At 40.3% G+C, this 26,167-nt stretch overlaps 1 protein-coding gene across 1 annotated transcript in view; it reads left to right on the plus strand.

Annotated features, from left to right (window-relative positions):
• Nucleotides 1-26,167, plus strand: part of CACNA1C (calcium channel, voltage-dependent, L type, alpha 1C subunit) — a gene marked incomplete at its 5' end in the record, with an annotated part of 196,950 nt that overhangs the window by 44,488 nt on the left and 126,295 nt on the right. Inside the window, 2 exons of the mRNA XM_009875416.1 lie at nt 5,661-5,764; nt 12,129-12,301. Of these exons, the coding sequence (XP_009873718.1) occupies nt 5,661-5,764; nt 12,129-12,301 (277 nt within the window). The remainder of the gene's footprint in view (nt 1-5,660; nt 5,765-12,128; nt 12,302-26,167) is intronic.

The raw sequence follows: 26,167 nt of genomic DNA on the forward strand, positions 1-26,167 counted from the left end.
GAGTGGAAGAGAAAAAACTTACGTTTAAATCCAAACCTCTTTGTAATTGATCTATGCTAAATATATAAATCTCACCTTAGTGCCATATGCGTGGCCTGCCAGTGGGCTGCCATTTGGTCTTTGATCTAAGGCAAGCAAATCACTTCTACACATCCTTAAAGTTATGAAGGTGCTTAAGTACTTCTCCTGAAAAAGATGGTTTTCAAAATGAAGAGTTCAAGCAAGAAGGTATATTCAGCAACAATTGTTGCCTCTTCTTTCTGCTGTCTCTTACTCCCAATATTCTCCAATTTTATATTGTTACAAGAAAGAGTTGGTTTCAGCTAGAGATCTTGCTACTGGCTGTAATCTCTATCATTTCCTGAGGCAGTGAATTCCACAGATAGGCTACATAAAATAGCATTTCTATACAAAATTTCCAAGTTTACTACCCTTTAATTTTATTGAGTATGCTGCTCCTCTTGATTAATGTTACTCTGTGAAAGGTTATACGCTTCATTGTAGAATACTTGAAGCACTTAATTTGTATTTTAAAAAAATCTATCATAACATTCTATAGTCATTACAAATCAATTAGCAATTTATGCAAGAAATAGAAACCTGGCCCTGCTGTCCTAGCTAACTTGCTTTCCATTAAGCTGCAACTCTCCAGCATTGTTCACCGAACAAGACAGACTTATTTTTCTTTTTTCTTCAGCTTGTTGATTTCCAGTGCCAGATGCCCTGCTATGATGGAGTAACCTTTTCCTGTAACTTTCTGTTAATTTTGAAAGACGTTTGGCACAAAGTGTCAGGGTGTAGGTGCATGAATTATGAAGTCAGCAAAATTTAGTGAATTGCATCTACCCTTCCTATTAAATGACTGAAAGACTTCCACTATGTGCTTGGTGGTGCTCAACCACTATGTTGATAGATAATATGCCTCTAATATTATCTTCAACTATGATGATTGTGCAATGAATGAGATATATGGAAAATGTGCCAGACTGTAATCCCTGTGAAAAAAAGAGTTCTCCAAACAAGTAAAGCATGCGTATCTCCTGTGGCTTTACCAATATGTCTTCACCTATGTTTTCTGAAGACCGAGAAGACATAAGCACAAAGTCTGTTTATGGAAATAAATGGACTCTTGTTCCTTGGTCCCTGCTGAAACTACTAGCTGTAATTATGATCAGCAAACTATAGAATTAAAAATCTTGCAGTTGTTTCTAGGATAGAGAACTGGAGGTTGAAATTGTATAGTCATGATAGCAATTAAGGATATTGGCAAAGGAGGAGCTCCTCCCTAGTACACAAGGTTCATCAGACCTCAAACATGCTGAAATACCCTCTTCTCATCATGACACTGAGTAGTTTCTTTGATAGTACCCAGTGAGGCAAGGTAGCATCCCACTTTGCAGATTGGGAAGCTGAGGCATAGTGTGCCAAAATGACGTCCTTGCAGTGTCAGAGAGGTTACGGATTAAATCATGAGAAGGAACCCAAGTTCCTTATCTCTGAGGTCTCTGAGAGATAGTGCATTAACACTCAGAACTGTACCAACTTTGTCACTGTGGAGGGTAGTGAGATGTAATTGTTGAGATGTGAGCTGTGAAAGGTCAGGCAGTTTGATTCAGAAAGTGGAATTATTTCTATAAATGAAAATCTGCAAATTCCCATCAGTGCTGTGCTTCCAACTGACCTACCAATTGTCCCATATATGTCCCATATATGTCTAAGTTTACATCACATAGCAGTAATTTTGAGTACTGTAGCTGGAAAATTATAATTCACACCTACACTGGCTAATACTCTTTGTTGAGAATTGTAAATTTAGATGATCCACTTTTTCTGTTGAGATTCATATGTGTAATAGTAAATGCTCAGGGAGAAGAAGTGCACTTAGTGACCAGGGAGCTGAACTGTTTATTAGGAGTTGTACTGTCCTGTACCTAGAGAGGTAACCTATAACTGAACCACTTTCTATTTGCTGTAGAGAACAATACAAAATAATTTGGCAGACCTAATTTTCTGCGCTCAGTAGTGTGCAAATGGTAACACTCCTGATTTTGTCATGACGTTCTGCAGCTCCTCCACTTTAATAGCATAATCAGGAAAGATCAACTCTACCACCTTTTGCTTGCAGTGAAAGCCTCCAGCTGCAGTCAGTAGGACATGTGTATGCATACACATGTGATTAAGAGCTACATATTTGCAAAATTACGATAAGTTTCCAGGAAGCAGTTTCACTCAAATGCAGGTGCAAGGTTTTTAGTGATAACTGTATGGGATCATTGCTCAGTTGAGGACAGTCCATCCTGGACTTCTAGAATAATTCCATCTAGGAGGAAGCATTTCCAGATACTTGGAAGGATGCAATTTTAGCCAAGGATTTAATGATTCTTAAATGCTGATATGTTGGTGTTACTGTTTTGAGTAAGTCTATTTCTTTTTTTTCCCCAAAATTCTTTCAAGCAGTCTATATGTCTGTATTTTTCCTGCAGATGTTTTTCAAGAGCAACCAGTGAGCTCACAGTGTACACAGTCCTTATCAAAGGGGATTTTTTAACATAATTTACCAAATAATTAATGTTTTATCAACATAAAACATGCATTCCTGTCACCTGTGGCTCAGTCCCACAATGTATGGGCTAATCTACTAAAGAAAACGTGACACAAAAGCACCCAACATAAGGAATCCAGCAGCAGAGACAGACTCAGCTGTCTGTGAGATACTGATAGTTTCTCTACACTTGAGAAGCTATCACTGTCCGTACCTCTCAGCTAGTCTGTTACGCATATGACTGGGCAATAAAAAAGGTGAAAAGCTGACCTCCTAAATGTTCACTCTAAGAAGTCCCAAATGGTCTGCTGAACAGAATGCAAGGCTATTTTACAGGACTAATTTGTGCTGATGCTAGCTGGTACAGTCATTATGCAATTGTACAGGCGTTAGGAATAGTCAGAGTATACTATACTCTAGTTATATACTTTACCAGGCCATGATGGAAGATTCTTGCCATCTGGAAATTTCTTTATGCCCAAGTGGTACAAAAGGCACCCTGTCATGCACCTGAATTGTGTACCCAGAATCCTGGCGTTTGCTGCTTAGGGTTTGCTTCTACCACAGCTTAGATAAATTCTACTTTTCCAGCTTTTACAGATGACAAAAATAAAACAAACCCTGTCTATAGATAAATACCGTTCAGCTGATGCTTTTTTATCACTATCCATCACAATTAAAGGGAAGTCGAGTTATCTTTGTGCCCGTGCGGGTAAATTCCTATGGCAGTTTGTTTCAAAGTCACTCATACTTGTTTATACAGATGGTGACGTTCTTTGTAGAAGAGAGAGGATGTTAAGTCTCATTTCTTTACTTAGTTCCAGCTTGGCCAGTTAAATTTTGCCTGCCTGATTTCTCCACTGTGATTTCAGGTGAATATTTGCTTCCATCTTTATATAGCATGTATTTGACACCAGAGGTCTCTATTTTTTGGTCATGTGCAGTCAAATGTGGCTTGCAAACATAAAGAACGATTAGTATTATTTATGAACTGAACAATCTACAGAAGTATTAGAAGAGAAGTTGGTTAATATGCTTAGGGAAAGTTAGATGTTCATGTATTCTCTCCTGACCACTAAATGTATTAATCTCTTGAGGAAGGAGCTGATGAACTGTTTTCTCAGAGGCAGATTTTTGAGCTTGTTTTTAATGAGTCTACTTCAGTTCAGTTGCAGCTGAAGGAGCCCTGAGATAGAGTTCTGAATCAGCCCATTGACTGTGGACTGTTGCCAGACAAGGACTTTAGTGACTGTACTTTGAAAGAAAAATGGATAATGGACTTCCATCCACAAAGAACTGATTATATTAGTGTTACTCTACTGCCTTGTCTTACTGAAGGTCTGAAATTCTTTTCCTGAGTTGTTATGAATCTTAAGTCAAATTGCCTGCCCTGAAGTGTGTCTTAGTGCCCATGTATGGAAGAATATTTCTTCTGTGATCACAACAAATGCTTAGGTTGCAAAGGAGAGAGAGTTTTCCTGGAAGGAGAGGGCAATGTAGAACAAAATTTGTATAAGTATGAAAAACAAAGGAACCTAAGGCTGCTTTATACCTTTAGGTACTTTCAAGTCTGCAGTTTATGTTCATAAATCATTTTAGTGCTCCTGAAAATGTTAACCACCATCTGTTTCTCTGATGATGCCATGTCTGGCTCAGGAGATAAGTGTTTATGAAAAGTAAAGATGAAGGGACTATGATATTTTTGATACCGTCAGGCGAGATTCTGTTAAGGTACTCAGCAACTTTCCAAAATTTTGAACTTTGAAGGAGACTTCAAGATAAAATATTGTTTATGTACTAGATGCTTTTAGAATATATGCAATATCTTATTATGTGCTAGAGTTGCTTTACAAGTAATACAGGTTCTGGTGCTAAAACAATAGTCTGCCTCCTTCATTTACAGATGCTTGTAGTAGTGTGAAAGCCAGACCTATGCTCATGTCATTCAGTTTACAGTCTCAAATTCTCTGAGTACTCAGTTTTGTAGAAATCACATTCCATCCTTCAAGGAGAGAAAGCAAGTTTGTGAGAAAGCTTTAGAAAACATCTCGCCATCAGAACATAGTGGGGCTTGAAAGGACCTTCCTCAAAAGCAGAGCTGCTGCCCTCGCTGTGGGAAACTGTGAAGATTATGAGAACATTGCCAGGGAGAGATCAGTATTTGCCCACAGTTACCACATGCTTCTCTCTGAGGTGCGGGTGCCTGAGCTACACATGGGAAGTAAATGTAATCTGACAGCACACTGTGGCAACGATTTACAAAAACCAGCAATATTTTCATTGGAAGCAGAGAGTCATACATATCTGCAGTGGTTAGAAGTTTAGAAGTCATCGGATTGGACTCTTGTGGCACTGTAAGTAAACCCCAAAAAGTGTCAGTCTGCAACTTTGCGCATCCAAAGAAGCGACAGTATGGCACATGATTATATCTCAGCCTATATTAGTCGCTGCCTGTAAAGAAACAGCTAGGAAAAAAAGCCATCAAAGGAGCGGTCACATCAGAAAGAACATACAGAAACACTTGCTATGATTATGTGTAAATCAACCGCAGGCTCTGTTTACAAACCTTTCCGCCTGTTCCTTTGCCTAAACATTTCTGCTTTCTCTCTCTGTCTTCTAACTTTCCTTCATCTTTCCAGATGCAGGACGCTATGGGCTATGAGTTACCATGGGTGTATTTTGTCAGTCTGGTCATCTTTGGATCCTTTTTCGTTCTAAATCTGGTTCTTGGTGTGTTGAGCGGGTAAGCTGACAGTTTTGGTGTCCTTTTTCCAATGCTACAGGGCAAGACTCCATAATAAGAGTTCTTCCCTGTCACCAGGATTCTTTCAGAGGGATGAAAAATATGAATCCATGGAAACTTCACATCAACTCTCAAACATTTTGACAAAATGTTCAAACATTGCAAATAACAACACAGGTAACAAAAGAGGTGTTATTCTCTGACAAAGAAATTAAACCTCGAGGCATTCAAAATTGCAAATGTCAACCTGTCATAAATTTCCAGAAAACTGGCTATTGAAAATCTTACTGCTGGTGACTTGGGATCTCTTTGGCTGGAGCCTTGCAATGCTCAGAATCTGAGCTTGTCTCACTAATTATCATTCCACTCTTCCAGGTCAATGATGCCATAGGAAGGGACTGGCCCTGGATCTATTTTGTTACACTAATCATCATAGGGTCATTTTTTGTACTTAACTTGGTTCTCGGTGTACTTAGCGGGTAAGCAGTACCAGGAAAATGTTTTCTTATTTGTTTATTTTTTAAAATTTGTATTTCTATTCCTACTCTCTGATTACCAAAACAATGGATAGTGGTGGATTGATCTCAGGAACCTTAGTAGAAAGCTTAGGCTACTGCCATGCCAATAGCAAAATATGGCATTCCTAATGGCGTGGAATGAGTCTTTTGACTAAATCGAAGGAATAGAAGACAACTCTTTGCCTGTAGCATGTTCCTCTACCTAAAACTGCTACCTGTACTCTGTCGGAAGAGGACAACACTATGCTGCCCTGTGAGTGAAGCATCCCTTTCACCATAGAAGAATGGGGGCTGTAGTAAAGTATCTGGAAGAGTCAGTGGGACTGAAGGAAGAATAAGAGCATGAAACAAATCCCTTCATATTTGTGGGATGAGATTCCTGCCAAATTATGTCTTCTCGCATGAGAAATTTTCACATTGCTTGGTATCTCTAAAACATGGCCTAATGGGAGACTGTTTTCCCTGGAGAGTGTCTTGGGCACGTTTCTTCTTCAATAAGCACATCTTCTCTATTGTGCGGATTACAAGCCTAGCATAATGCAGGGAGAAAAGATCATTTCCCTCTGACCTTTTCTAAGGATGAACAGAGAAGCAGGAGAATTCCTTCTCATGTTTAAGCAGTTAGACATTTAGCTGTATTTCAACTCTGCAGTATAACCCTCACTGCAGAGCACCATTTTAGTAGCTTTGATTAAAAACAATTGATATTGTCCCCAGTAGCTGAAAACTTTACTGCCCCTGGGGAGCCATGTAATTAGAGGAATCAAGCCAGCAAACATTCCTTGCAAGGTTTTTTTTAAAAAGATCTCCTAGAATTAGCCTTCTTATTCCATATTTGGGCATAACTGGGTGTCTACAGCCAATCTATGTACATGGATGAATATGATATGAGGACTTTTATGCATCCTCTTTTTCTTTGTTTTTAAGATCCTACCTCCTTTAATGAGCTCTAAATTAATTTGGTCAGACTCTGTACCCGTTGCCTGAGTGGGCAGCCCTCTAGTCCCCTGTCTTTTGACAAAAGGGAAAATGATCCTTGAGCAGGGCAAAGGACTGGATGCCTCACAGAAATTATGTCCTCAGTACTTGGGCCAATAACACAGGGAGGGCAGTAGTAGGGCTGGAGAAGATCCGCCATTGACCATCCTGCAGAGAGACAGGCAACAGCAGATCTACAGAAGGTATTACTTCTATCTTCATTAACCCATTGAAGGAGACATACTGCTAAGACAGCTGCTGGAAAGAGAAGGATTTCTCAGCAGTGACGGGAGCAGAAAGAAATGCCTGGTAATGAAGTGTCAGGCAATAGTCTGTGTTTGGATATCTGGAGAGTGATAGTCTGGGTACAATTTTAAAAAGTAAGTTCCTCATTTCTGCAAGTGGATAGTCTGATCAGAAGGTAAGGATGTCAGCGATGGTGGAGGACGGTGAGCAGCTGACAGAAGGAGAATGATCTGTTGTGTCAGAGGTGCATTCAAGGACCCCATAGGACAGTGGTTAAAGAATATATAGTATCTGACTGGATAAACAGCACTTGTGAGCCCAGCCCTGAGGAGTGCATGCTGTTGAAGCACTGCTGATTCAACTTACCTACACTAGAATTTGTGTCTGTACGTAATTAAAAAAATGAATTTCCTCTCTTTCATTTTTCAATTCAAGAAAGTGTTTTTGGGGCCTAGATCTTCCGCCTCCTGACATACTGCAGTTACACCTGACGTACTGCGGTTATACCTGACATACTGCAGTTAGACCACCACAGTTAGTGGTAAGAGGTGGAAACAGTCTGTAGAGAGAACTCAAATCTAAAATGAAGTGCACCTTGTTTAAGCTGTGAGTCACTCTTTCTGGCTGTGTTCACAGTGTTATGACAGCTGCACTGTTTCTGCAAAATTTTTCCCAAATGGAGAAAAGTAAAAAGAAACTTAAGAAATTGCATCCATGAAAAAACACAGAAATTATAGAAGAAATGTTCCAAATCTTCTTTGGGCTAAATAAGCAGGTCTAAATTAACTTTCTAAAGCAATTCTAAATTCTACTGAGTTGCAAAGTGTCTTCATTCTGCAGATTCAGCTTTTTTTTTTTTGAGACTTGCTATTGCTATTAGTCTGATCTATGTAGATGATACCACCTGTCTGTTCTATGCAGATACAAAGCAGCATTCCCAGGCATCTTTGTATATCCATTCTAGGCATCTCTGATTTTTTCACATTTATCTATTTCAGGAACTTCACCAAGCATATCGTGTAGGTAGACTTTGTCAATGACAGATTAGCTTAGGTTTTTTAATCACTTCTGAATACATAAGTGTAATTAATTGTACTCACAAAGACACTTTGATTGCACCTGCAAAATCAAATGCTGGGTTCTGCTTTGCCTAAAGAGCTCATTCGTAATTTATTTTTCCTCAAGTATGTCATCCATTCATAGTCCTACTGGTGAATTTACTAGCCACATGCTAAGCTAAGTAGTCTGACAGGGTATTTGTGTGTAGAGTGATAATCCTCTTCCTGTCTTGACTGAGCGCCATGTAAAACTCACATATTCCAAAAGAAATATCCAGTCAGCAGACCTCAAGCCCAGTCAAAAGGATTTCACATCGTTGCTGTGAGCATCGAAGCCTCTCTTAGCAGTCTCTTGCCATCAGAGATGTTCACATCTGTGTTACTCATTTCAGTCAAATAGTGAGGAGAAAAAAAATAGTAGCATGGGTTTAACTTTCAGACCTGCATGCCTAAGCATGTAGATTCACATTTCTTTTATATTTTGCCTAGCAATGATCCAAATCCCAAAACACAGGCCAAGCAAGCAGATGCCTAGGGCAAATGGAGAGCAAACCAGCCATTTCTTCTACTTTGAGAGGATCCTGGAAAACCCAATTGGCTGCTTTTTATGCTCTTACTGCCAAGAAAGTGGTCAGAGTGAGTGGGAGGGTGGCTATGGTTGTAGGTCCTGCTGGAGCAGTTTTTGTGACCTTTCAGGACCTTTCCTAGTCTTCTGTCTCCTCTTCCAACCCTTCCCATTCCTTGGAGTACCTCTCAGAGTGAACGAGGTTTGAAGCCTTGTACTGCAACTCTAATAGTAAACAAGTGTTTTGAACTGCTAGAATTCTTCTGTATTGCTGACTTTCCATCAGTCCTCTAAATGTGAGCAATCATATTGTGATCAGGTATAATTACCTATATTCCATCATTAGGATGGGCAAGAGACATTTTATCCTGGAACAGCACAGGATACAGAGCTGGGTGCTTGTATTTATGATCTTGACCCACTCTAACCTCACACAGAGAAAACATCTCTCCAGAATACTCTGCTTTGTGATATTCCCATTGGCAGGCATCTCTCATAATTCTCTGGAAGAAGGAAAGTGAAGCAAACTGAATTCTGGTAAAAACAACTATATTTACTGACTCTTAAACTGATGTTCTCTTGTTCAGTGAAAATATGCAGAGCGCTTGGTAGTTCTGCAAGCCTTTGTTGACCTTATCCTGACATGATAGAGCAATCTTTTCTGAGAAGGCCACATCCAGACTTGAAATGGCATTTCCAGCAAAAAGTTTATTTGGTCCTTGGCCTCCCTGCTGAAACTGCAAACAATGACTATTTGTTGCAGCTGCAATGGTGGCAGGGGTGTTGTGCACACCTGCCTGCAATAGGAACTGAGCTGAGGTCACCAACTCATTTCAAATGGAACAGTAAATTACCATTGATAGTAATTGTTGATCGCGAATCACATTTGTCTGAGTACAGGCTAGCATTCCACGTGGAAGGTGGTTTAAATGGCTTTAGCAATTTTCTGAGCCACCTGTTTTCAATGGTTTAATATTTGTAGAGCATAGAAATTAGGATAATTTATTTAAGTTGTCTTCTCTGGATTGTCACATGAGATGTGGAGTATCATTGGTTGTACAAAGGAAAGAGACATGCAACTGCAGATCATTTAGAGTAGGCAATTGCAGTATTTTCAGTTGTGCCATTAAAATGCTAGATAACAAATTCACTCCTATGCAGTCAGTGTAAAGACATCATGCTAAAATCTCATGTTGGTTTAGCCAGCTCTGCCCCCAGCCTGAGTCCCAGTTGAGAGAAGACACTGAGTGAGGAGTGAACAAGCCCAAGCTGGTAGGCAGCTCAGAAGCATCTAACGTAAATGATCCACTCCAATGCACAGTAGGCATTTCACTTTCTGTAAGCTGGGCTGCTTCAAGACATTTTCCACTTTGGTTTCTAAAACAGCCCTTGCAAGTTATATCCATGCAAATATAAATAGTTCTCACTTGGAGTTGAGGGCTCAGGCCCTTTCAGAATTGGACACATTTGTTCTAGATTCTAAACTACCAGTTTAGGAGCCAACAATTGAAATACTGGGATTTGCTCTATCAAATAGTCTTAGTAATACATAGCTTCATTGTGATTTATAGGGGTTTTTTGAGAGGTAATTCATTAATTTGGATAAGGCACTATGTCAGACCCAGAGGAAAGATGTTATTGAAGCAGAAAATATAACTGCTACTGATTGATTTTTCTAAGATTCTTTGTGCAGTTTTAATTATTATTGTTGGGGGATTGTTTATTTGTTGTACATTTTAAAAAGGGAAATATTTCTCCCAGCATGAGAAATTTTGATTTTTTATTCTTGCCATGCTTGCAATAGCTATTTCTGCCTTGTGGCTAAGTGTGGTCCCGGAATTAACTGTGATCTACCTTCAGGCCTGAGAATCCAATGAATCTCTTCTTCCTTTCATCATCAGAGTCCTATGGGATGGGCTGAACCCTCAACAATGTGACAGGGATGGAGATGACACAGGCATACTTTGTCACATATTTTGGCTTGAACTGAAGGCAACATCTTACTTTCATTCTGCTGTAATGCTGGTTTCATGCACAGCTCGTAATGTTGAAAACCTGATGCAAAGCCTGTGAAGTCAATGGAAATCTTCCAGTGGGTTTTGTACCAGATAGGATGGAAGTACCATCACTGTTAGAAACTCAGCTCCATTTCAGTTGCTTGAGGACACTTCACATGACACTAAATATTTTGTTTGGGATTATCATGATCCTGATATTATTCCACCAAATTAGGTTTCCTCGTTTTTGCAGGAGCAAACTTAAGACCAATATTACGTGGTGTTTACTTTATAAAATCACTCATTGCTGGCAATCATCAGCAAGGGTAATATATAATGAATTACCTCTCATTTCTGGAAACAGTGGCCCATATTATCTGCTGTGTGTGCCTTATGTAGTGATCTGCTTCAGCACTTATAAGACTTAATGCTTAAGTACTCTTGGTCCAGCACTTTTCAAGATCATTAAGCTTACTTTTTAAAATACAGACGTTAAAACCTGGTTTAGAACCACAGGAGAGTCTCTAAATAGAGGTAAGTCAGCATTTCTAGGAAAAAAAAACCAACAAAAATGCACTATAGGTGTCTCTGAAAGAGAGGAAGAAACAGCACCACAGCCAAAAAGAATGCAAAGCAAGCACCCAGGTTCATAACTAAGCAACATGAAATTCTTATTCTTATGCCCTCTGTTTTAAGCCTATAGTCCCAATAGTGGTCTTTCATGAAACTATCAAGTGTCTACCATAGTTCATTTTCTGGAAGAATCTTTAAGTTTTGCCTACCCATAGTTTATCATGTTTGTCTACCCTACCTGAGATTTGAAAAATATTGCCTGTCAGATAACAGCATGCATACTGAAGTCTGCAGTAAAACATTGAGGTCTGAGTTTTTAAATATGTTGTCCAGTACTTTCAGTGATTTTTTTTTATAATAAAATGTGTACAGAATTGTGAGTACCATTAATTACACTTACAGTTAGCCTAATTTGGTTGTGATTACACATGTAATCTTAAACAGAGATTGAAACCTGACTGAGAATTAGAACCACCATCTCACTCTCCAGATGTCAGATTATTGTCAAACAATTCATCATTGAGTTATATTAACTGTTATTCATATAGGTATTTATGGATAACTGTTGAAGAATATGAAGTGGTGATGAATATTGGAAAGTATATGATATTGTACATAGATGTGTTACATATGTATTTTATTTGAATTGTCAGTCAAATGTTCAGAATGAAAGAATTTTAAAAAGGTATTCATCTTTTCCTGAGCGTTGGTAAAAGTGTGGACACTCCAGCTGTTTTATATGTGTAACTAGCAAGGATTCTGCATTCATGTGTCTCTCTGGGAAGAATAGAGAAATCTGGGTGTGTGATACACAGGATGTGGAGACTTTCTAGTGGAAATCAGTCTAACCCATTGTTTTTCAATCTCTTCCTTCCCTCCGCCCATGTCCTCTCCCTCCTTCTTGCTAGGGAGTTTTCCAAAGAAAGAGAGAAGGCTAAGGCTCGGGGCGATTTCCAGAAGTTACGGGAAAAACAACAGCTAGAGGAGGATTTGAAGGGATACTTAGACTGGATAACTCAAGCAGAAGACATTGACCCAGAAAATGAAGATGAAGGCATGGATGAGGAGAAGCCTCGAAACAGTAAGCAATTTTCTTCCGTCTGTCTCTCTCTCTGTGCTTTTAGCAAGAGAGCCTGTGCCCACCTGCTGTAGTGCTGAGATGGCTTATAAGAAAGAACAAGTTCTTCCTGAGACTTTCACTATACTTATACATTATTCAAGTTAAATGCCTGTAGGAAGCTGTGGGAGGGAGAAATACGTATACAATAATTGATATTATTCTTCAGATCCTCAGTTTCTTGTCTGTGATACTGACATAAGATGCTGATATTAAACAGAAAAAAAGATCAATACTTGCTGTTAAAGTCCACTGCTGAGATAAGTTTTAAAATATACATGTGTCTCCTATTCATTTATTTAATTGCAGTTCAGTGTTTCAGGTTGTTTACACATGGCTAATTACTTTGAAAGCAAAGGTTTCTAGGCAAAGCAGTGCTACACTATGGGAGAAGGGCCAAATCAACACTGTTGTACATTAAGTGGGCCATCTGTAACTCCACTGAAATCAGTGGAATTGTGTTTGCTTTTGCCAGGCTGGAATTAAGCTCTCAGGCATTTCTTGTAAGGGAATTATTGCTTATTCTTTTTTCTGCAGTTGAAAGGATGTTTGTGCAAAGTGAGAATTCACGAACTATCTCTCGTTATTAGAAATCCTGAAGAAGGAAGGGCTTGAAGAAAACAGCGATTCCCCACATTTCATTACTTTCATTGAACGTTTTCCTTCCACCTCCTCTTTTGTCAGTACAGGCAGCGTAACACTTCCAAAACACCTAGCAGCTGTCATTATAGGCCATGCACTTGGGAAACATCAGAGTTGGAACCTTTAAAACGCGTATTTTCCTAGTTTCATTTTGGAAGAGAAGACCATAAAACATTGCCCTGGAAACTACCCTTCCTACCAAACAAGCAAAATCCATGGGATGATTCAATCAGAAATATGTATTCTAGTAATAGGAAGATTAAACATAGAAGGTTGTGCCTACTGGATAAAGAAATATTTCTATCTACTCATGATATTTTGGGGAGGAAATGCTGTTGCTGCCAGAACACTGAATTTCTTTTGGAAAAAAATATGTGAATCATTAACATCAGGTTACACATGATACTTAGATATCTGGACTAGAAGGAGTCACTAGGGTGACTTGCTCAGACTTTACCCAAATCAGATTTTGATTTTTGTGCTAGTGTCTTCATAGGGCATATAGCTTGCTTTCGCAATTTAACCTCAGTACTCATTCAGAAATGAATTTATTATTCATGACCAAGATTTGCTGCTCTGTGGCATATAATACATAGAAGGTGATGTCGGATGATCCAGATTAATTTATCGGTAGACAAAATTCCCCGTCTGAGCTGGTGTGCTCTGGTTAGTATTCTTATATGACATCTGAGTGGGGAAGCTGAAGAATGGGCTGCACACAACTCCACTGAAGTAACCAGGAGACTTTCCCGTGACTTCCGTGGGAATTAGGTCATGTTAGTCACACTTAGAGACATGACTGCTAGAGAAAAGTGTAGCCATAGTGGTAAGGTAGTGTGATGAGAACTTGCCTTGGTTACTAGTGGATCTGAAAGTTTTCCGTTTTAATCAACAAAAATAACACTGCTTTGGTATAAGGGTTGTCAAATATGTCAGAAGTGGATATTGCGTGTGCTGTGGGGTGGGGTCAATCTACGCATGAGCTAACAAGTTCCTATTAGGGGTTGTGATATTAAGAACTGGAAGATAACATATCCACAGCTTGCTTTCAGGTCTTCCTGTTCAGTTCAATAAAGTGAGTTTTGTAAGACATGGTTTATGAAATTCATCCTCTTACATCTGACAAGTTGTCTAGAGTTTCTCACAACTGGCTGTTAATTACAGGATTACATACTGTTAGCAAACTGACTTGTTACCCTTTTCCTTTCCAAACTATTAATGAACATGGAGTCTTCAGTGCCATTGGTTCCAGGCATCAGGTCTAAGGGACGTGGTTGCTGACGTAGTCCCTAGTGCACAGCAGACCATTCTGTGTGACAATGTGGCTTTGGGTCATGTCATCCGTTTTTGTTACATAGCAGACCAGGTTGAGAACAGATGTCCGCAGTGCCTAGCGCTAAATAGTAGAATTATGCCTCTGAGAGGAATTGCTCAGGATGTGAAGGAAGTCTGTGGACTGATTTTGGCAATGGTCATGCTAACAAAAGTCCCCTCACAGGAAAACAGCAGAAACCGAGTAAACAGGTCTCTCCATGAAGTTTATTTGCCTATTCTTCTAACATAGGTAGGTGCCCAATCTAGAGAAGGCCGTTGATAGCAGTGTTTTTACTTAGAACCTGTGGCCTGCATCTACGAATGCCAAATTAATTCTTACTCTAGCTCAGCTGTACTCCCCAGTAGTTCTGTACCTTTGGTCTTCTGGCCACAGACTCGTCTGACTCTGGAAGTAAAGGGTCTCTGTGCTGCCATCCTCTGGTGACGAAACAAATAGCCTCTGGGTACAAGGGTTCAGCAACCCCAAAGCCAATAAAAGTACCGCTACCCCCAGCAGAGTTGTGGAGCTTACACTCTGGCCTTCAGTATTTTGTAAATCACATTAATTTTTCTTTTCCACTAGGCTATTGTATTTTCTTTTGCACAATTGCAGATACTATATTGTTTAAGCTCTATTGTATTTCTTTGAGTAAGAATTTCTTTTGAAAGCTAAATGGCTTGCAGATGTCCTCTACTAAGATGTCATACTTCATTGGTTGACATGCTTGTCTGTCATGTTTGTCATGTGGGAAGAAACTCGTGGTATACTTACTGTAACTACCTATGTGGTTCCACATTTTGCTTATCTGTCTGCCTATGAACATAACTTCTGCAGAATCATCTCAACTCACTCAGGTGCTGGAGACTACTTTACTGACCAGCTCTGATGTGGCCTGGCTCCTGAGTCACATTGCAGCTGTACTGCTCTTTGGGGCTTGGTAGATGTCCTAGTAAATGGTATGAATGAACACGGTGTAACAAGGTCGCACAAAGAAGTAGAGACCTTTTCCTTAATGGCTTCAGCTTACGATAATACCACAGAAAAGGTGCTATGGGTAAGTGACAGGGTGTTTTGTTTGGTTTGGTGGGATTTTTGTGTGTTCTCTGCTGTGTTGAACGTTTTGGCATTCATGCCGGCAGTCAATCACCAGTAGGGTTAAGCTGAGGGAGAAAGATGGTATCAATTTTCTTCAAAAAATATCTACAAAATAAGCTTCAGCTATAAGGGAGAGATGGCACGGTTGTAAATGCCCTCAGGAGTCTGTTTGGCTTGAGTGCCCCCAAGACATTTGAATCCCAACTACTAGCAGTGTTGGGCTTTCATCACCAAGGCTTCAATGTCTTCCTTGTCTTCTTGTGTTTAGCTCTTGCTGAAAGAGATCACTTGCCTCATATGCAGCTTCAGTGTGCTTTTCTCTCAAGTGCTCTTCAAAGCTCACTGCCTTCTGTCTCTAGCACAACTTACTGAACTCTACAGAAGAGTGTTATTGTCCCTTTCCAGCATGCTTTGTTCATTGATTAATTAATTAATAATGTTGACTTTTAAGGTATCAGCCCCAAGCCTTTCGGATAACAGTTCACTGAAGTGCACAGGACATTTCAAACCTCTTTAAGCTGTTGGTTTAACTCAATAAAGTTCAGGAGTTGCCTTTGCATCAGTTATATGGTACTGATGCTGAGTTGTGGGGTCCTGCTTGAACTCAACAGTGACGCACACCGTTACTTTAAAGAAGTCACATCAGGTTTTGCTTCCTCATTTCCCCCTTGGAGGTTGTTTGGAGGTCTGTTTTTTTCTTATAATGAGTAACAGAAGAGTTCAGAAGTTTAGTCAAAATATACTTATTAAACTAGAGTCTCAGCTAATGTAAACTCTGAGATTCAGCAGTTTACACCATCTGGGCTCTGACCCAGGTAGTCTACCTAAACTGAATCATCTCAAACAAAGAGAACATATGTTTCCATTCTCTTTGTCCTTGGCTGCAGAGGCAGGTTTTGCCGTCATCTGACTCTGTGGAGAGGGCTGTCGCCTGACTGTATGGGAACTGCCTCCTGCAAAACAGAGAATACAAGGCGGAAGCAAGAAGAAATCCACTTGCATCCCTATTTAGTTTGACTGCCTGTGACAGTCCTTAGGGCACTGTCAGTCATATTTTGTATATGCCACTGCCTTCCTGAAGCTGTCAAACCTTGTCTTAAGTCTCATTGGGTTTACAGCCCTTAATGAAATGGTCAGCAAGTCCAAGGACTACAACAGCAAGGACCTTAGTGGAGGAAAGGGTAAGAAAGGAAGATAAATGCAGCTAGAGGTGGACAATCTGTGCAGCCTTTAGCTGACGCTCTCCATAGCAAAGGTCTTGGCATTCTTCTCAGGCAGTTTATTACCAGTCGTCTCTCACACGTATTGAGGGGCGTTCACAGAGCAGGCTGAATTTGTTCTCTGTGTTTTGGGAAGTACATGCTTAAGGCGTTTTTTTCTTGTTGTTTGCAAACATGATTTTGCCATTATGGCAGATGTGAGGTGGGAAATGTGAAAGGCTTCTGGGGGCTGTTTGTGTTGATGGTTTTCTTCTATGCTCTCTCCCTGATGGGCCTTCCGCATGGGAAGAAAACATTAATTTGACAGAGGAGAGAAACACGTGTCATGGCACAAAACAGCTACTGAAATTCAAAATTACATGATAGCAAAGAGAAACGTCCCTCCTGTTACCACAGTAACTGGGAATTTGCCCTTTTTTTTCTTCTTTTTTGAGAGTGGTCTGGAACGCATCTGTGTTGCTGTGGGCAGAAGCAGGAAACCTCAGTCAGACCTGCATTCTGCTCCTATTGAAGTTAATTGGCAACACTCCCATTGACTTCACTGGGGTCAGGAAGAAGCTGTGAATGGACAGGGAGAAGTAATCTGATTTTTCTGACTGCTTGGATTTTGCCATCCCTCTGTTTCCTTCTATTTCAGTTGTATTTGGTGCTGCCATCTGCAATGTGAGTGTGACCACGATAGTGTCAACAGAACCCCTAAGAGTAACAGAGCTCATTGCTTGGTGTGGGATCTGACAAAAAAGACATTCAGTGATTCAAGACAAACCATTCGTGTAGTTAATGTCATATCCAAGGTAGTACTGTAAATTCAAGAACTGATTTGAAGTCTAATCATGTTCCAGAGCTTTATTGTAATGGGACTGATGGCTGTAGATAATCAAGTTTTCATGTAACACAGCAGAAAAGTATAAATCAATGTGTCGCCTATCAAAAGCATATAGCAGTGCTTCACATAGTACATAAAATAATGAAAGGTGTGGGAAAGGGGTTGAGTCTATGTGCAGATTTATGCCTCAGTTAAAGTGGAAATAAAAAGTGCCCAGTTGAAGACAGAAAGTAGAGAAATGCAGGCAGGTTCTAAAATATGTAAGAAACTAAGCAGTTTGAAAGGATACAATCATGATACCTTCACTTTCAGAGTAATTATTGTAATGCCTTTGGAAATGTTTGATAATATCTGATTCACTGTCTTGAAAGAATCAATTGCAACCTAACTTTCTGGTGGACGAGGGATCTTGTCTCACTGCTACAACCAATGTTACTGGTGAGCAGCACTAGTCATGACTAGGCAGTAGAGTGCATTTAACCACAGGCTTATAAGAACCTTCCCTAAGAGAATATGATTTTGAGAAAGGGAGGAAGAAGTTTTCCACTGGAAAAATAAAACTTCCAGAAGAAACTGGGACCTTCTTGGACCATTAGAAGTTTTGGAAAACCTGTGTCTTTTATGGAAACGCTTCAGGCTTCTGAATATCAGGCCAGAAATGAGAACAGAAAAGCTGGTCGTTCAAACAGGAGAAGAGAAGGATTTGTGAACTCTGGAAACAGAATCTTTAGTAATGTCAAATCAAACAGGATTTTATTCCCAAAAGTGCCAACAGTGGTTTGACTCAAAAGTGCCAATAGTAATTTGACTCAATTACATAACAGGGATAAAAGCATGACCACCTTTCTCTGAAACTTCAGGCTTTTCAGGATTTATCTATCCAGTTCCTGTTGATTGACTTCCTTTTGCAAAGTCAATACCACAAGGAGACTCCATTAATTTTGGTGAAGCTATGTACTAAATACCATTAACTTTAGTGAAAGCTGTCACTACATCCTGTGCAACTCTTTGGAAAATTAGTGGTTTGAAACTGTTGACTAGAGAGTTTTGTGTACAGATCTAATCAGGATACTAAGATAAAAGAACAACAACTTGTTCAATTTTTGCATTCAGTAATTTCCTATGTCAGCTTGCTTTGTGGCCTCCGAATCATGTGCTTAATGTAGTGACTAGGAAGTAGCTCTTTACTTTCAGCCTGAAAAAAATAGCATGATGCTGTGGGATAATGTAATGTAGAAAGACATAACAGAATATTCAAAGACTTGATTACAGGCCAAAATTTTAGGATGTCCTAAAAACCTCTTGGTCCATTTTCTGTGATGAAATTTAATGGGGAAGTGCACAGCTAGGGAATTAACATGGAAGATGCAAAGAGGAAAATGAGAGAGGGTATATTTACAAGATGTCTCTTAAATTCAGTCTTGACCATCACTACCTTAAAATTCATGTCTTCTTACTCTACAAGCAAAAAGATGGTGCACTGAGTTAATTTTTGTCTCCTTTTTAAGAGAACATGCTTGAAACACACGTGAACTTATCTGTTGACAGCAAGTCAGTTCACCCTGATTTATTGTTTCACCTGCAGAATTTGTCCCAATGTATTTCACATACATATGGAAGGATATGGGCAACCACCCCTTGAGAGGAAGGTACAGCTCAGTATTTTAGCCTATTGTCAAAAAGTAATTAAAAGAAACGCAGGGTGCTCTTGTGGGATTGATGATCATCTAAGTAAAAACTGTAAGCAACAGGAGCTGGAAAATGAAATCTTTATCAGTTTAGTTCCTCCAGTAATATTTGGTGATATGAGAATGGTATCATACAACCTAGTTGCATTTGCTTTCCATTTGTAAATACAAGGCAATAAAATCCAGTGGTGTAAAATGATTTATTATCTGTCAAAACCTCATCTAAAGAGGAAGAAAGCACAATGTCATCTACTTTTATCATTGTCCACTAGTGTGGAAAATAATCATCTGGTAACTAAGAAAAGATTAGCTGCAGTCCCAGCAATTGTAGGCATTTCACAAGGGCACCTGATATGTCTTTCAATAGTTTAGTAGCTGTGACAGATTTATTTGCTTTCACCTGGAGAAAGAGGGTCAAAAGAAGTGCTTTGCAGTGCTCATGCACCATGAGTTTCTTCTAGGTTTCAAAACACAGTTTGCTTGGACAAGAGTGAAAGGAAGTCCCAGATGTGTGCTGTGCCCCATGAATACTCTGTAGAAAACAGTCCCAGTGACATCTTTTACTGTGAGGGTGACAGAGCACTGGCACAGGCTGCCCAGAGAGATTGCGGAGTCTCCTTCTGTGGAGACTTTCAAAACACACCTGGACGCGTTCCTGTGTGACCTACTGTAGGTGATCCTGCTTTGGCAGGGGTCTGGACTAGGTGATGTTTTGATGTCCCTTCCAACCCCTAACATTCTGTGATTTTTCTATCTTGCCATCTTTTGAAGATGGCTCTTAGCACAAATACACTGCGCTTAGCATAAACAGCAGATTTTGAGGACAGTTACTAAGAGGCCTTTGTAAATTACCTTGGTTTTTGTTGTGTAATTGTTCTCTTCTTCACAGGGAAGCTCAGGTTGAAATATGCTGCATGGGTTTGTGCTACAGATGTCAAGCTTGTGTCTATAATTAGCATGCTGCCTAGAAAAAGCTGCTGGGACATTAGTTCTCACATTGGGCTGAATCACTTTTGCAGTCCTTAGGCAAAAACTGGGGATTTTGCCTAGGTGAGGACTTGGGCCCCAGTCTGTTTCATCTGAGGTCAGTAACAAAACATGCAACTACCAGCACTTGAAAATGTTGCCCAGTGTGAGACTGTGGATGTGCTGGAGGCTTCTCTGTGCTCACACATTAGTTCAATATTGTGTAACTGTCATTACAGCGAGAGCCTGAGATATTCAAGATCTGAAATCACTTACAGGACTGAATAGTCCAGATAGTACTGTTTGTCCAGTGCATAAATCCACTGGCTAAAATGCAGTTGTATCTGGCATGACTTTGACCTGCTGTCGTTAAAAGCATTTTGCTTCCATAACTGTAGTTTAGGAAATGTGGGATCGGACCCAGATAAACTTTTATATCCTAAAAAGGAAAACTAACATCTATCAGAAAAGAATAAGAATGCATTTGTGAGGCTTCGTAGTGACCCTGTAAGTAGCTGCGGTAGCAAAAAAAACGATACTCAGCGATGTAGGTGAGAGAAAGTGAAGCTTCCATTTAAAAGTGTCATTTTCAATGTTTAAATTTTGTGCAGCTGAAGTAACAAAAGAAAGATCATTTAGGGTGATTCTGCTTCCACTTTTGCCCCACATTCCATCACTGTCAACAAAATGACGATGCCAGCATTTGGTTTCTTCCTATTGGAGTAAAACCAAAACTGAGAGTAGACTTTTCTCCTGCCTCTCCTCACATATTACTTTATTTTATTGTTTTTATTGTGAGTGAGAAGGCAAGGAAGCCTGTCTTTCTCCCCATTTCCAAGAGCTGTAAAAAGGAAATAGAAGAAAAAAGTTTTCTCAGCAAAGTGAAATTGAAAACTTTGGAGTTTAAGTTGTGCTTAGAAATGCTTCATATGCAGCATTGATTCTTTAAACTATGTATACAAGGTAATATTTGGAGAGAGGAGAGATGTTCTGGGCTGTTTTGTCTAAACTAAAGAAAAAGGCACAGGAAGGCTGAACAGTGTTCTCAAGGTCACCCACCCCTCTCAGTGCCGAAGTCTCTCAAGCTATTATTTGTCCTCTAGATGAGAATTTTGACCTTGGCTTATATCACAGGAGGCATTTACAGGTTTGATTAGGCTGAGTTTTCCCTTCTCTAGGAATTCACCATAATCATATTAATCACTTTAATATATACAATTTTTTCTTCGCCTGAATGTATGTATGGTTCACTCTGGTTAAGTTAATCAACAGGTTTGGGTTTTATTAGTAGTATAATGGGGAAGCTTTGATCATAAACTAAAAAGCAATCAACCATTTGAAAACCTACCCTTTCCTTCTCTGCTGATAGTTACTGCTGAGGGTAGGTAAATCCTATCTAAATAAATGAGATGTAGAAGCAGTTTAGCTCAAGCTCAAGCTTTTATGTAAAAGCACAGTCTGAAGAAAGCAATTTGTTTCCTTTGTTTGAATGGAGAGCAAAAGAAGAAAAAGCTGCTGGTATTCAGGAAGCCTCAGGACAAAGCTGTGGCCAGTGTTACAATCTATAATTCTGCAGTGATTTGTTCCAACATAGCATCAGAAGGGTTGATATTGTTTGGTGAAGTGGAAAAAGCATTTCTAGAAAGTAGAGCAGAGTAACTATTCCGTTTAGGGAAGGTGGGCCAAATTCAGGCCTGTGTCTGACTCCGGCAGCCAGATTCTTGAGTGAGCGCTGATGAGTAGTGACAGCTCTGAGATAATTAACTGACCCTGAAAGGGTCACTGCAGTGAGCATCTACCAAATCTCTGTGCCACTGCTGCCACTTTGCGTGGGAGAAGGGAGGGCAGTGTGGAAAGCAAACTCCAAAACTCGGCTTATTTCTGCCTGCAGGCTCAATTTTGCACCTTACTGCCTTGCAGGCATCAAAAGCTACGTAAATTAGATAAACTCTGAGGCTGCTGTAGTTCACATCTGGGAAAAAAAGCTTCCTGTGGGATTCTCTGTGGCTGAAAGGTTTTGTGGTGATCCACATGTGCTCTTGCTCTCTTGCAACTGGGGATCATGCCTGTGTTGTTTGACTTAGTTTTTTCCAGATTCTCCCTTCTCTGACTCTTGTAACCTGGAGCACAAACAATACGACGCTGAGAACTGCTAGAGCAATGATGTGTGACCAGCTACAGCATATAGAAGCTGACATTAATGTTGATAGGGCATTAAGTTTATCTATTTTAAGTTTATCTATTAAGTTTATTCTTCTCCGTAAGGGTAACAGAACACTGGAACAGACTGCTCAGGGAGGTGGTGGAGTCTCCTTCTCTGTAGACATTCAAAACCCGCCTGGATGCCTTCCTGTGTAACATCGTCTAGGTGTTCCTGCTCCGGCAGGGGGATTGGACTGGATGATCTTTCGAGGTCCCTTCCAGTCCCTAACATTCTGTGTCTCTGTCTGTATCTACTATAAAAGCTATTTCCCTAGCAATGACTGTCTGGTGAGGTAACACCAGTTTTGCCTGCTGAAAGAGAGACTTATGTTGATGTAGGAATCCTCTTACAGTACTAATATGTTACAGAGAAATATCTTTGAAGGTAAGGCTTTAGAGGGAATCCATTGTTTATATAGATGGGAAAGACACCTTTGTGCAAACAAATTAATCTACATGTGCCCTCTTGGGAAGTACTTCTTGAAGCTGTCAAGATTCATCCACTGACACTGTGATAACACTTCTCAAGAAAGTACATTAGAGGAAGCAGTCTGTGAGAAAACTGCCATTGCCATACCTTCTGATGGATTGCACGTGTTCTATTTCCCATGGTAAGAGAAGACATTCAGTACCAGGATCTCCATGGAAAACTTCAGGAAGAAATGCCACAAACCCCTAAGTACAGTATTTACACAGCAAGGACTTTTTTTTTTTTTTGATAGGTGCCTAAAGTGTGCTCTTAAATCTTTTTAAGGGCACTTATAAAGTAGTTTTTAAAAACTGTGGAATATTCAGCAGTTCCTGCTGGAGTCAGTGAGAATGACCTGTGATCATTGTTTGAAAATCAGTTTTCTGCAGATGTAGCCTTAAGAGTCTCTCTTTGTTGGGAAGAAAGCATTGGTGAGCAGGACTGACAGCAGCTTGAAACCCTGAGAATTTTTTTAATGTGGCATAAAGAACTGTCAGGAGAGAGGCTGTGGTGTGCAGTAATGGTAGCCGAGGGACATGGAACATGTGTTTGGAGTTAGAAACAACCAATGGGGGTGAGAATTATCTGTATTACAGTAATGCCAGACGCGATCAAAGCCGCAGTGTGTCTGGCACTGTACATACACAAATTAGAAGTATGTGTGTGTACTTCCTTTTTTAAACAGGAAACCAACGCTGGTGTAGGTGAGCTTCAGCTGCCTAAACATGTTCATTTAATGCCAATTTAGGCACTTCATGGTACCCAAGACCTTTATTTTGGACTGACAGATCAAGTATAGCTGCTGGGAGTTGTACTCTTGCAGTGTGTTATTTGGAAAGGCGTATCCCAGGTGGGGTGTCAAAAATTACACCCAGTGCCTCAGAAGAAGAAACTGAGTGTGGTTAGTCCAAAGATATGGAGGAAAAGTTTAGTACAACTATGACCTTCAGTACGAATCTTATAAGCTGAATGTCTTATAAGTGTTCTTGTTAGGTAGAATAGTGCAATAGGACCAGCAGTAATGGACCTGTTGGAACAGGTCCAGATGAGGCCACAAAGATGATTAGAGGGCTGGAGCACCTCTCCTGTGAGGACATGCTGAGAGAGTTGCTCAGCCTGGAGAAGAGAAGGCTCTGAGGAGACCTTATTGCAGTCTTTCAGTACTTAAAGAGAACTTATAAGAAAGATGAGAGTGATCTTTTTAGCAAGGCCTGTTGCGACAGGAAAAGAGGTAATGGTTTTAAACTAAAAGAGTGTAGATTTAAACAGTATATAAGGAGGAAGTTTTTTACAATGAAGGTGGTGAAACATTGGAACAGGTTGCCCAGGATGGTGATGAAGGCATCATCCTTGGAAACATTCCAGGTGAGGCTTGATGGGGCTCTGAGCTACCTGATCTAAAGATGTACTAGATGACATTGTACTAGATGACATTTAGAGGTCCCTTCCAACCCAACACGTTCTATAATACATTGTTCTGATATGAGCTGTTTTCCCGTTGGTCAAAGTGTGTATTCATCAGGGTCTATCTACCTATCTCTTTCTCTTCCCTTATATATTTTGTATTATCACTTGAAGACTCATGTGTAGGAATATAAATACTGAGGCCCCGACCTTGTATTCCTTGGCCCACACCAAGAGCTCTGTGTGGGAAAGGGCTCGAACTGGGAAGCCTCTAAGAGACCAGGACAGGTTGAGAGAGGTGGGATGTGCATTAGCAGAGCTCTCCCAGGGAAACTGTCATATCCTCCACCTTCCATGCCCCTGACTGCAAGTTAGCTCTCATGGTCTATCATTTTCTTAAATTAATTCACAAGCAAGCACACAAGAAGGCAAAGACAAAGGTATTTTGTTTTAAACACAAGTGAGGTTAGAAAACTGACCCTGCTGTTGTGAAGGTGGTGCAGCAGAGCATCGCGCTGAGCTGTAGCTGCCAAGAGGTCGGCGGTGCTGTGATGTGCCTGTGGCAGAGCCCGGAGACAAGGAGTCTGAGCGACATTACACAGCTGAATGAGTATATATGTTACTGAATTGATAGCCAGTGCTGGCACAGCTGAAAAGAACTGACAGCTGTGAATGACACCCAGCCCTTTTCAATGCCTTTTTTTTTTCCCCTAACCCTGGGAAGATTGCAGCAGGCCCCCAGTGCAGGCATGACTCTGAGGGAGCTGCAGTCACACTCTCATTCTCTGTCTGCTCACTTCTGCTTATTGTCCACTCCAATACAGTCTGCTAATAGGATGAAAATCTCCAGTTTTATTTGCTCCTGGGAAGAAAAGCATGTCTCTCCATCCCAGTTATCTCATAAATAACATCAAGCCTGGAGAGATGTGGAGGGGGGGAAGGAAAATGTTTCCAACTGGGGAACTGAACTGAAAATAGCTATGGCACTGAGTCTGCCTGCTGATTACAGCAGCACTTCAGTTAGCACGATTGTAGAGATAAATCAACAGATTAGAGAATTGGCCTTACGGACCTTGAGGCCAAACTTCAAATTCAGCTGTAGGGCTCATACATGTTTGTAGTGCTGCTTGCATTTACAAAGTTCAAAAACTACAGCATGATGTATCTCTCGTCTCTTTGTGCGCTTGAAGAAGGACTGCAGTCAGACGTGTCCCTCCAAGTGCAAGCTTATAGAGGTCTTGTAGTGGACTCAGAGGTAAATAACACGGGGATCACTGGAGGTCGGGATGAAGATGTTACCAACTGCATTAAAATCTGTAGGCTAAAGTAGTAGAAGGATAGTTACCAGAACAAGGATACAGTGGCAGAGCTGTGTAGACTCTCACAGATGTGCTGATCAAAAAGTAAGTGTATTGTGTAGCTGTTTGAAGAACGATGAGCAGAATAACAGGGCTATGCCGGGTCACGAATGACTTGTTTTAGCACAGCTGTGTGAGGGAAGCTTGCATAACACCTGCCCACACTACACTTAGCTCAAGCTGTTGTTATCAGTCCTTCGCTCTCTTGCATTCTAGAAGTATTTGCAAACTAGGAATCTAATATTTCAAGGCCACTATAAAATGCCTGTTTCTTTGGCTCAGGGTAATTGACCTACTCTCAGTGCCCTACTCAAGAGGTATGAAAGCTTTAATTACAGGTTTGACAAGCTGACTTTTAGAGCAAAACTCTTTAAGTTCAATTCTTTGCTTTTCTCCTGGCTGCACAGTAACACAGCCTGCCCAGCTAGCATGTCTCATGCTTCTGACTCATATGATATTGTGATAATAATGTCTAGTATCAGACTAGTCATTATGTTAGCAAAAATGTCTGAAAGAACACCACATGCAGGAGAAGCACAAAAAATCATGAGCATTTTATTTACTAGGCACAGAAGAAATGCAGCAGGGGTTTTTTAGACATGTTTCAAAATAGATGAGGTGAGTTCCATTTCACATTATGAAGCT

The sequence above is a fragment of the Apaloderma vittatum genome, unplaced genomic scaffold (assembly GCF_000703405.1).
Source record: "Apaloderma vittatum isolate BGI_N311 unplaced genomic scaffold, ASM70340v1 scaffold528, whole genome shotgun sequence".
NCBI lineage: Eukaryota > Metazoa > Chordata > Aves > Trogoniformes > Trogonidae > Apaloderma > Apaloderma vittatum.